Consider the following 12,806-nt stretch of genomic DNA (forward strand, 5'->3'; position numbering starts at 1 on the left):
AGTTCTTGAATTTCCTCCCCTTGAAAGATCAGTTGACGTTAAACAAGGCTGTGCTCATGTATAAAATTCTAAATGACGACTGTCCTAAATATTTTCAATCACATTTCAAACATGCCACAAAAAGATATGGGTCCCAAAAAATCATCCTTCCTATACCTCGCATAGACCTCTACAAATCGAGCTTAGCCTTCTCGGGAGCGTTTCTCTGGAACTCCTTCCCCCAACAGATAAAAAATGCAACTTCAGTGAAAATGTTTAAGAGACAGTCACGTTCACACATCATTCGTGAATGAAATTTCTTGTTCGATTGTTATTTTGTTAAACATTTTGTACTAGTGTTAACGGATGTATAGCTGATCGGAGCAACTTTATTCCCAAATGAAATGTATAACTATGTCAATGTAATTTTGTAATTTTTGAGTTCTCCTTATGTAATTCCTTAAATGCACATTGTGTTGCATTCCATACAATGTATTTCTGTATTTTATATGATTGAATTTATATTTTTAATGTGCGTCTGTCTTTATGTGTTGTATAAAGGACAGGTTGGAAGAATAGGCTTTGCCTAAAACCTTTATCCTTTTGTAATAAAGTTCTGAGTCTGAGTCTGAGTCTCTCTCTCTCTCTCTCTCTCTCTCTCTCTCTCTCTCTCTCTCTCTCTCTCTCACACACACACACACGCACGCACGCACGCACTCACGCACGCACGCACGCACGCACACACACACACACACATACACACACACACGTAATGCACAGACTAGTGGTTGATTCAACATGCACAGCACCATCATTCTTCTTCTTCAGTGTTCCAGAAATGTCTGGTTACGTGTGAGCTCGTTTTGCTCATTTGGGTTCCCCACACTATACTCTGAGAGCATAGTCAGCTTCACTCCGCTTTCGGCGAGTAGACATATGCTGGGTATGTTCGTGTTTCCATAACCCACCGAACTCCGACATGGATTACTTCTTCTTCTTCTTGTCGATCACTCAGATGGAAACGCCGGTTCCCCGCGCAAATGTTGCCGTGCACTCTAGGTCGTCCAGACTGCCATAGAGCTTCCCTTGCACCGTGGTCGCCTCCTCCCAGATCTGGCTCCTGTGGCCATCGTGTAGTGGGCAAATCTGCAGCAGGTGTTCCGTTGTCATGCTGCCTGATTGACAAGGGCACTGGTCTGAGTGGCCAATTCTGAACTTGGTGAAAAGGTGGTGGTTCATTCGGTTGTGGCCTGTCCGCAGCCTGAATATGAGGACCTGCTCAGACCTTGTGAGCAGGTGAAAGGCGTCATTTTTGTTGTAGTGTGGGTGCTGCTGCAACCTCTTTTTGTGTTGCTTGGCCTTGATATGGTCTTGGCTTCTTTGAAGGAAGTTGATCTGTCATTCTGGTCCTTCGTAGTGCCCTCCTTTGCCAGAGTATCTGCTGACCAGGCTGTCAGAAGTGGTGGTGCCGGAATCTACATAAAGTACCCAGGAGGTCGAGAAGAAGAACACATCTCCCTTGCTACCGGCCTCTACTCCACCAACGTCAAGGCTGAAGCAGTAACGCTCCAGACAGGTGCAGCCCACATTGAGCACAGTCCACTCTCCTCCAACAACGTCGTGTTCTTCAGCGACGCAAAGTCAGTCCTGCAGGCCTTAGACACTGCCAGAGACTAAGAACTGAATGACCTGTCATCCGCCTTGACCTCCCTGTGCAGAGCCCACACAGTCGTGCTGCAATGGGTCCCCTCTCACTGCAACATACTAGGCAACGACATGGATTACAGGATCTTTTCCGTGCGCACTTGGTCTTGTGCTTGCGTGTACACTCTGACACGAAGGGGGTTAAGTCACTAGCAGGTCTGCACATAAGTTGACCTGGGAGATCGGACAAATCTCCACTCTTAACCCACCAGGCGGCAGCGACCGGGATTCGAACTCACGACCTCCCGATTAGGAGGCCGACGTCTTACCACCACGCCACTGCGCCCGTCAGCACCATCATTAATACTACAGTCGAATCTGTCAAGGACCCAATAAGGGTGGAGATGTTTTCGATCTCCCAGGTCAACTTATGTGCAGACCTGCCTACCCTATCCCCCTTTGTGTGTTCATACAACCACAAGACCAAGTGCGCACGGAAAAGATCCTGTACTCCATGTCAGAGTTCGGTGGGTTATAGAAACACAAAAATACACAGCATGCTCCCCCCAAAAGCAGGGTATGGCTGCCTAAATGGCGGGGTAAAAACGGTCATACATGTTTAAAAAAAAAAACCACTTAAAAGAACATGTACGTTGGAGTTTCAGGCCGACGTTTTTTGTTTATGTCCACATGGAAGTATGTTAAGATGCAAAATTCTGGACAGATTCATCCTTAATGGTTGATGTGATCGTTTTCGCGGGAAGGAAAGTATCTTTAAACATTTCAAGAGTTGTACAAATCTGGTGTCTGGTTCTGGGAGTTCGTGCAAATATACAGTTAAGTGTTGATGACTGTTTCTGTGGATGGTGTCATTCTGTTATTCACCATGGTTGTAGTTTTTCAAAGTTGGATTGACAATTTTTTCTTGTTCCACTCTCCTCTTTTTTCATGACAGGAATATCCGAGAGGTATGTCAGTGAATGTAGCAAATTAATGAAGGTGCTTTGGACCAAGCTCCTGTGCTTTGGACCTGTGCATGTTCCACTAGAGCCACCACCGCTAGCATCCACATTCACCACCAGCATTTTGAACACACACACACATACGCACACACACACACACACGCTTGCACAGACACTCAGTCACACACACACACTTGCGCGCGCACACACTCACTCACTCAGACTCAAATTTGGGTCACACACACAGAAAAAGACACAAAAGCACACACATGAAGATCATGAGATTTATAAGTGATGTTTTATTTATTGAACACTGTGCCTAAGTGAGAGAGAGTAAACAGTAGTGAAAAATGACAAAGATGACAAATGCTCTTGAACTCCACCATGATCATGACATCTCAGGCCCATCGCCTCCGGGCACCAGCTGAAAAGAAAGCAAAATCGAACTCATGAAGCCATGAAGAATAGATTTTGAATTGTCAGGACTCTCTCTCTGTCCCCATACCCTATCCTGTTTAACCCCTCCAACCTTACAATCAGCACTGCACAGATAACAAAAAACAATGCTGAAATTAAAGAACGTCAGATTCAGAAATTAACAACAAAGACCATCTCTGATCTCATTGATATTATGTCATGAAATGATCACTGATTTGGCTTTACCATATTTGACATCTGGTTTACTCCAAACGGACTCATGCAACTTATCTAAAGCTAGCGGCTTATCCGTGAGGGGGAGGGAGTATTGTAGCACAAATATTAACAAGTCGCGTAAGGCGAAATTACTACATTTAGTCAAGCTGTGGAACTCACAGAATGAAACTGAACGTAGTCCGCCGCTAGTGCAAAAGGCAGTGAAAGTGACGAGCCTGTTTGGCGCGGTAGCGGTTGTGCTGTGCTTCATAGCACGCTTTACTGTACCTCTCTTCGTTTTAACTTTCTGAGCGTGTTTTTAATCCAAACATATCATATCTATATGTTTTTGGAATCAGGAACCGACAAGGAATAAGATGAAAGTGTTTTTAAATTGATTTCGAAAATTTAATTTTGATAATAATTTTTATATTTTTAATTTTCAGAGCTTGTTTTTAATCCAAATATAAGATATTTATATGTTTTTGGAATCAGGAAATGATAAAGAATAAGATGAACGTAAATTTGGATCGTTTTATAAATTTTTATTTTTTTTTACAATTTTCAGATTTTAAATGACCAAAGTCATTAATTAATTTTTAAGCCACCAAGCTGAAATGCAATACCGAAGTCCGGCCTTCGTCGAAGATTGCTTGGCCAAAATTTAAATCAATTTGATTGAAAAATGAGGGTGTGACAGTGCCGCCTCAACTTTTACAAAAAGCCGGATATGACGTCATCAGACATTTATCGAAAAAAAGAAAAAACCGTCCGGGGATATCATTCCCAGGAACTCTCATGTACAATTTCATAAAGATCGGTCCAGTAGTTTAGTCTGAATCGCTCTACACACACACACACACGCACAGACACACACACACACATACACCACGACCCTCGTCTCGATTCCCCCTCTACGTTAAAACATTTAGTCAAAACTTGACTAAATGTAAAAATGAAATCTGATATTGCTATATACTCCTGACAACGGCTTTAAACTGGAACAGCACATGGAGTTGAGAAAAAACATTACAGAAGCAGTTAACGAGCAAAAAGTGTGTGCAACAAACCATTGTGATGTTGTTTCCATTCAAAAGGAGCTTGTCGAGCTTTGTGACTCTCCTCCCCTCTGATGTGCTTTCACTGTGACAGAAAAAAACCAAAAACATTATCAATTCATTCGTCTAGAAATATGCTCAGGGTTCTGAGATGGATAGTAAAAATCAAGCAGGCTTGGGTATACTTAAAATTACAGGCACGAATCCATCCATACACAAAAATCACTGCCTGTTGGACTAGAATCATACAACCCTTTCTCTTTCTCTCTTGACTCTCAACATCAATTCTTTAAAAAAACAAAATGTTACTTATGTTCCTACATACACACTTGAAATAAGACACTGATTTGCACATTCACAGAGACACACACATCCATAGACAGACAGACTGTACTCACTATTCTGTCACATCCTCCAGCACCATGTCTTTGGAGATCAGTAAAGGAAAACAGCATGACATCTTAAGGCAACAAAAAAAAGTTGTATGTTTCTGGTCACCCGACCCTACCTAGTTTTTTCCCGCCGACCCTAGACTTTTCTTTTTATTGCATTTGTAAAAAAAAAAAAGCAGAAAAAAAAGCGTCAAAACGAAAGTAACTGACGGCAGACGACACAAGGGGGATAACCTCGCATCCCTTTTGTCTCATTTGTTTTGTAATGTGTTGTCTTTCTCTTTGTATAGTAAGTCCAGTCTCTTTGCGTCACTGTATAGTTATTTTCTACCCTGACCACACCAACAAAACAAAAAAATCCCTACCTACCTACCCTATTTTTTGTAACCATGTTACCAGAAACACAACTTTTTTTTGTGTGCCTAAATTAAGAGCATGCATGAGAGTACACAGAGAGAGAGAGAGAGAGAGAGAGAGAGAGAGAGAGAGAGAGAGAGAGAGAGAGAGAGAGAGAGAGAGAGAGAGAGAGACAGAGACAGAGACAGAGAGAGAGAATACGAATACGAATACGAATACGAAAGTTTATTCAGTTTTAGGCCAGAGCCCCTTCTCAAGGGTATGCGTCCATATACAACATAATCATAGCAAATATTGTGTTTCATAAATGACCCAAATTTGTATACATCAAACAGTAATACATGTGTACATAGATCATGTCACAGTGATTAATCTTTTCATTCCCTGATAAATATATTGTGCTAATTTGGATATTTGACTGACATTTCCAGTAGACATAAGCAAAGTATATCGGTACATACATGGATGGTTATAATATTTTGGCTTTATCAATAATACAGAGAGAGAGAGAGAGAGAGAGAGAGAGAGAGAGAGAGAGAGAGAGAGAGAGAGAGAGAGAGAGAGAGAGAGAGAGAGAGAGAGAGAGAGAGAGAGCTGAGAGAGACACATACATCACACCCCCACGGCCACCTACATACACATTCACACAGCACAAAGTACAGACACAAACAAACAAACACACACAGACAAACACAGGGGTGTACCTAAGGCCAAAAAAAAATAGGTCTGTTTACGGTAACATAGGCCAAAAAAATAGGGTCGGTAGGTCGGGATTTTTTTTCTTCTTTTCTTTTCTCCCAAAAAACCATATTTTTACGTTATTTTGCAAAAAAAACCAATTTTTTTTTCCCCAAATGCCAAAAAAAGGTCTAGGGTCGCGCGAAAAAAATAGGGTCGGTCGGGTTACCGTAAACAGACTATTTTTTTTTTTGGCCTAAACTTTTTGGGCTACCGGCCAGCAATTTGAACCGCCCCCCCCCCCCCCCCCCAAATCCCACTGGCGCGCCCCCCAAATCCCAACCAGCCCAGAGTACAACCACCTCAGCAACTTGTATTGACATACGTCGCGCGACAACACACACAAAATAAATACATTAATACTAATAATGCATACATTTACCATACTTATACGTAGGGTGTTCTGGAAGTCCTGAGACTCCAAGCTCCTGGCAATGCCTCATGATATTTACAATGACGTATGTATACTGCAATCTTTTATTGGCAATGACACAGATTTTCATGTATCTCAAAGTTTCCTCTGCAAAGAAAACAGCTTTCAAAGAACGCTACCTGTCCATGTTTACGTGCCTGTCATGGAGCTCAAAAAAGGGAGTTTACAGCAATGAAGCATAAACATCTCTGAAAAGATTGTAAAGTTTCTCACACCTACTGCATATTGTGGGCATTTTGGGGGAAGAACGCTCCTTCCAAAACGAGTACTTACAACTGGTACAATGAATTTATCGGGTAGACACGTCTTCAAAGATGACACCCGCCCAGACCGACAGTTGAAAGCTGTTACTGCAACAAATGTTGCTGCCATTGAAAAGTTGAAGAGGTATGATGCACGAATCACACACACGGACTCGGAGGTAAAGGACACATAGATAATTGAATCAGCACCCATCGATGTGATCTGGCACAAGCCTTTACGGGTACACAAGTGTTGCAGACAGTGGGTGCCCGTGATCTGGCACAAGCCTTTACGGGTACACAAGCGTTGCAGACAGTGGGTGCCCGTGATCTTTCTGGTGTACAAAAGGGGGTATGTCTCGAAATATGCATACAGATATTCTCTAATTCACTACAGAGAGTGTAAGGGTTTTTTGAAGGTTGTCACAGGCGATGGGGACTTGGGTCTATCAATCTGACCCCGGGCAACACATCGATCAGCCGTTTGGATGTCCCTAAACGGCTCCACCCCTATCAACTATTGGTGATCTCGGAACACTGGCAAGAAGAAGGTGGTCCCATTTGTTTGAAAATAAGAAAAAAAGGCACCACAATTCTAAAAGGGTAGCAGCGCACGGTTACCTTAGAGCAGTACATGCATCATTGCCTACCCGTGGAGTTTAAAGCTTGGTGCCAAACACGGGTACTTGAGGGTTGATGCTACGCCATTGCAATGTTCCGTTTTACACAGCTTCCAAATCAGTCGAATTCACTGACAGATTAGGATGTTTGCCTGATGTTCCGTTCACAATATTTTCCTGAATTGGCCCCTTTCGACGTTTTCCTGTTTTTACATTTAAAGAAAAAGCTCCCAGGAAACCGTTATGAGAGCCCTGATACTGCTGTCCGAGAGTAAACGAGGGTCATTTAGGGTATCGGCAAAAGCCCTCGCGCCGACATGTTTGAAAGGTATTTCTACAGAATGTTAAAGTGTGTCGCAGCTCAGGAAGGATCCTTCAAGAAAATGGCGTGGTCAAATTAACGGTGAGCTGTGCGCTAATATGAGATTCTAAGGACTTCCAGAACAGCCCTCGTAACTACCACAAACACCCAAAAGACACAATTATGACAAACTCATAGTAGTATGTGCATGTTCTAATAACTAACCTTGGTTTAATAAATAATTATGAATGAAAAAAGTCTTGAAGAAACAAGAAATCAAAACAACATTCCCACCCTGTCACAGTCACACATTTAACCTCACTGAAAATAACCACTTACAAAACCCCTACCACACAATTAAGATACTAAATGAACAATGGAAGTTACAATGTAAATTATCACACACACACACACCACCCTGTCACACATGAACTCTTCTCAGGGAAAAAACATGGACAATTCATACACACACTAGTAACAGTAACAAAACAAACACAACAGCATGAACAACTGTTAAAGCGGATTTTTCTGAGCAGCATTTATTTATCTAAGATGATGTAGTGTGAGGAACACAACGTTCGGGGTGCTGGTTGTTTTCAAGCTTGAATTTATTCGATCCTACCACAAACACTGATTTCCGCGGCCTCTCTCTTTTTGCGTGAGTTCAATACCATGTGCAATGCAAGTCTTCAAACACAAGCCAATCTTGTTCTTTGCCAGTTTTCCTTGGACGCTTTGCATTGTTGTTTTGATTTTTTTACACCGGTATTTCCTAGGTGTTTGTCTTGGCTCAGTTGACAGCGAACTGCGCTCATGTTCGTGAGGTCATGGTTCGAGCCCTGCCATCGCTTTTTTATTTCTTATTTTTTATTGTTGTGTATCTTTTATGTTTTTTTCTCATTCTGAACTCTCCGTTCTTTGTATTTGCTCTATTCTACTTTATTCCAAAGCATTTCGGTGATCGAATTGAGATTGCAATAATAAAGCTAGTGACGAGTCACTGAAGTTCGTCCGCGAACCAAGCAACGTGAATCACTGGTTCTGGGGGTAGAAGCAGAATTCACTTAACAAAATGGAAACATGGAAACAAACAAAATACAACAAATTTGTTTTAGTTAAGGCAAAACATAACTCTGCTTCGCATCGAGTTACTTGGACATAATCTCTTACACCTGCAAACCGCCGGATTTCTCCCTACGGTCAGTTGCTCTTCAGTGATTACGCTGTTGCCGAAATACAAGTCTTTCTGAGTCTAAAACTGATCTCCATTAATCTTTCTCCCAAAAAGCAAAGACGACAGTTCTTTGAATTGAACTTAAGAAGAAAATCTTTATGAAAGTATCCGACCTTGAAAAATAAAGGTAGCTTGTGGAGAGTGCCGGTCCCTAAGCTTTGGGGCTCCACAACCGGCTCGCCAGTTCTCCAGCCACAGTCTTTTTTTTTATTACAAACTCTCTCTCCATCGTCTGTTTTACGTCTTTTCTCTCACGAAATCTCCACATTGTTGCCCAAATGCGCGTACAAAGTGAAAGTTCAAAGCTTGGACTGCTAGTGGCGGAAAAGAGGAAATCTCGCCCTGAAAAACATGAAGTCCACTAGCAGACGAAAATTGCAAGAGCCTCTTTGCTTGCCGGCCGTTCCGATTAACAGCGTTGCGTTTGCGGCTTTGTGGTCCACAAAATTAAAGGTCTCCAGGTGGGCATGTGAAAAAAGGAACTTTGAATTCGCCCAACGCAATTTAATTGAACCCACCTCCGGCGGTTGTTAAGGTACAGCCCTGCATACACACACAGAGGCAAGCATGAATACAGACATGCACACACAAAAACATACACAGAAATAGCATGCAGTCTGACACTGACAGACACAGGTCTATACAGACAATCACACATTTGTTTTAATATAAAGCATAATTATGCTGTGCAAAATGTTCTGCAGAGTGTCACTGCAATCAGACAAAGGATACTGACATAGTCGTCAAACCCCAGAAGAGTGCCAACAATCTCCTTGTCGTTTTTCATGATGATGTGCAGCTTTGAGCCGATACATTTGTCCACCAGTTCTGTGGCAGAGAAAGAACAAGCAGAAAGTAGTGTATCAGACAATTTTTACATTGAGAAGAATCTTTCAAAAAAGCTTTGAGCACTTAATGTGTTACGTTCTAATCAGTGTTGTTAGTTGAGGTGTAGTATAAAGATTAGGTCAGGCAACTGTACAGTTTACTATGAGTTTGATACATTTTGTTGTTTTACCTTTTCGTAAAACTCTTTTAACAAAATTCCCGAAAAATGTTTTCATTGCAGATGATATTTTGAACCCAACTCAAAAATAATAAAAGTCTTTTATTCATAATTCATAAATTATATCGATAATGCTTCTTTTCTCTGATGCCAGGAGACTGGTTTTACATTTAACTCGCATTATTAATTTATTGTTGTTATCCACGTTTTGAAGTTTCTTTCCTTTTGTTAAACCTAACTATAACCCCAAGGAAGGCCTCGTTACAAGGTATATATCATATAGCTCATATACTCATTGTCGGAGTGTATACAAGGATGGAAATGTATACACTCACAGTTTACATGTGTTTAGCCGACAATGGCAATGCGTAGTTTGAAGTGACTAGTTGAGCAGGCAACAGCTAGTTATGTAACCATCGTCAGCATTTTATACTGACAGAAAGAAAAAATAACTGAACTTTACGAACAATGGCAGAGATAGCTATGCTTTAGGTATAAAAAACACTCACCGAGTGGCAGAAGCTGTGATGGGTTTGAGAAAGTTGTGGTCGCCGCCATGTTGCATTAAATGATACAAAGAGAGTAGCTTCCCCTACCTGGCACGGTATTACCGGTACGCACTGAAATACCTCAACAAATGCGCGACGGTACGAAATATTGATTCATGTTGGGGTGTAAACAAAAAAATATGATAAAGGAAACACACACACACACACACACACACACACACGGCGGCTAAATTTGACACTGAAACACACAAACTTGAACTGACACGGTACACACACACACACACACCGGCCGGAATTACTACATTTAGTCAAGCTGTGGAACTCACAGAATGAAACTGAACGTAGTCCGCCGCTAGTGCAAAAGGCAGTGAAAGTTACGAGCCTGTTTGGCGCGGTAGCGGTTGCGCTGTGCTTCATAGCACTTTTTATCTTTATTTGGTGTTTAACGTCGTTTTCAACCACGAAGGTTATATCGCGACGGGGAAAGGGGGGAGATGGGAGCTTCATAGCACGCTTTACTGTACCTCTTTTCGTTTTAACTTTCTGAGCGTGTTTTTAATTGAAACATATCATATCTATATGTTTTTGGAATCAGGAACCGACAAGGAATAAGATGAAAGTGTTTTTAAATTGATTTCAAAAATTTAATTTTGATCATAATTTTTATATTTTTAATTTTCAGAGCTTGTTTTTAATCCAAATATAACATATTTATATGTTTTTGGAATCAGGAAATGATGAAGAATAAGATGAACGTAAATTTCGATCGTTTTATAACAAAATATTTTTTTTACAATTTTCAGATTTTTAATGACCAAAGTCATAAATTAATTTTTAAGCCACCAAGCTGAAATGCAATACTGAAGTCCGGCCTTCGTCGAAGATTGCTTGGCCAAACTTTCAATCAATTTGATTGAAAAATGAGGGTGTGACAGTGCCGCCTCAACTTTTACAAAAAGCCGGATATGACGTCATCAAAGACATTTATCGAAAAAAAAGAAAAAAACGTCCGGGGATATCATTCCCAGGAACTCTCATGTACAATTCCATAAAGATCGGTCCAGTAGTTTAGTCTGAATCGCTCTACACACACACACGCACAGACACACAGACACACACACATACACCACGACCCTCGTCTCGATTCCCCCTCTATGTTAAAACATTTAGTCAAAACTTGACTAAATGTAAACAAGTCGCATAAGGCGAAATTACTACATTTAGTCAAGCTGTGGAACTCACAGAATGAAACTGAACGTAGTCCGCCGCTAGTGCAAAAGGCAGTGAAAGTGACGAGCCTGTTTGGCGCGGTAGCGATTGCGCTGTGCTTCCCCATAGCACGCTTTACTGTACCTCTCTTCGTTTTAACTTTCTGAGCGTGTTTTTAATCCAAACATAGCATATCTAGATATGTTTTTGGAATCAGGAACCGACAAGGAATAAGATGAAATAGTTTTTAAAACGATTTCGGAAATTTAATTTTGATCATAATTTTTATATTTTTAATTTTTAGAGCTTGTTTTTAATCCAAATATAACATATGTATATGTTTTTGGAATCAGAAAATGACGAAGAATAAGATGAAATTGTTTTTGGATCGTTTAATAAAAAAATAATTTTAATTACAAGTTTCCGATTTTTAATGACCAAACTCACTCACAAAGGGTCTTCATAGCGTACATGATGTTTTATACAGAAACGAATTTGTTTCCTATCAGTTCATTTGTGATGTTTTAGGAAAATCCCCACGGAGAATTTTGGAATTTAACATGGTTCGTGCTGTTGTTCTGAATGTAATGCACAAGACGATGCACGGAAAGAAATAAATTGATTTGATGGATATCCCCTTATATCGTGGTAAGAAAGTACATAGCGCACAACAGTTTAGAAAAGAATTAGTAAGTATGAAAGTTGTTGAACCTTGTGCAATTGGCTTTTGGAGGAGGAAATTTAATTATGAAATTGATAAGAAAGATTGGCTGACTAGTTTTGAATCGGTTAAAGAAACAAGGTTGCGTGTATTACAATGGAAATTACTTCACAATATTTATCCCACAAACATTATGTTATGTAAAATGAAAGCTGTGGAGGACAATGTCTGTTCATATTGTAGTAATAGCGTTGATTATATAGAACACTTTTTTCTCTTTTGCCCAGTGGTGATTGAGTTTTGGAAACAGATATAATTTTATATTTGGGTACATCTGGATAAACAAATAGAGTTAACAGTGCACGAAATTATGTTTGGTGTTAAAAATCGAAAAATGCAAGCAACTCTGTTGAAAGAATTTTGGTTGCTAAAATGTGCATAAGTATTTATAAAAAAAACAAAGGCTTCAATGCCTCTTTTTACATTTAGTCAAGTTTTGACTAAATGTTTTAACGTAGAGGGGGGAATCGAGACGAGGGTCGTGGTGTATGTGCATGTGTGTGTGTGTGTGTGTGTGTGTGTGTGTGTGTGTGTGTGTAGAGCGATTCAGACTAAACTACTGGACCGATCTTTATGAAATTTGACATGAGAGTTCCTGGGTATGAAATCCCCGAACGTTTTTTTTTTTCGATAAATACCTTTGATGACGTCATATCCGGCTTTTCGTGAAAGTTGAGGCGGCACTGTCACGCCCTCATTTTTCAACCAAATTGGTTGAAATTTTGGTCAAGTAATCTTCGACGAAGCCCGGACTTCGGTATTGCATTT

The 12,806-nt window shown here is 40.6% G+C and overlaps 1 protein-coding gene across 1 annotated transcript; it reads right to left on the bottom strand.

The window, feature by feature from the left end:
• Window positions 1-2,864: 2,864 nt before the first annotated feature.
• On the bottom strand, window positions 2,865-10,256 carry LOC138959223 (U6 snRNA-associated Sm-like protein LSm5). Its single transcript, XM_070330616.1, has 5 exons — window positions 10,109-10,256; window positions 9,326-9,421; window positions 4,675-4,702; window positions 4,289-4,361; window positions 2,865-3,009 (listed from the first exon to the last, which is right to left on the bottom strand). Exons 1-5 carry the CDS (start codon window positions 10,155-10,157, stop codon window positions 2,974-2,976), a joined length of 282 nt encoding a protein of 93 aa, XP_070186717.1. The 5' UTR covers window positions 10,158-10,256; the 3' UTR covers window positions 2,865-2,973.
• Between the last annotated feature and the right edge of the window lie 2,550 nt (window positions 10,257-12,806).

The sequence above is a fragment of the Littorina saxatilis genome, linkage group LG2 (genome assembly GCF_037325665.1).
Source record: "Littorina saxatilis isolate snail1 linkage group LG2, US_GU_Lsax_2.0, whole genome shotgun sequence".
NCBI lineage: Eukaryota > Metazoa > Mollusca > Gastropoda > Littorinimorpha > Littorinidae > Littorina > Littorina saxatilis.

Coding starts and splice junctions, on each gene's coding strand:
- LOC138959223 (XM_070330616.1), bottom strand. CDS start 10,157: ATGGCGGCGACCACAACTTTCTCAAACCCATCACAGCTTCTGCCACTC. Junction 9,422..10,108: donor ATCACAGCTTCTGCCACTCG/GTGAGTGTTTTT, acceptor TCTCTGCCACAG/AACTGGTGGACAAATGTATC. Junction 4,703..9,325: donor GGGGTTTGACGACTATGTCA/GTATCCTTTGTC, acceptor TGATCTCCAAAG/ACATGGTGCTGGAGGATGTG.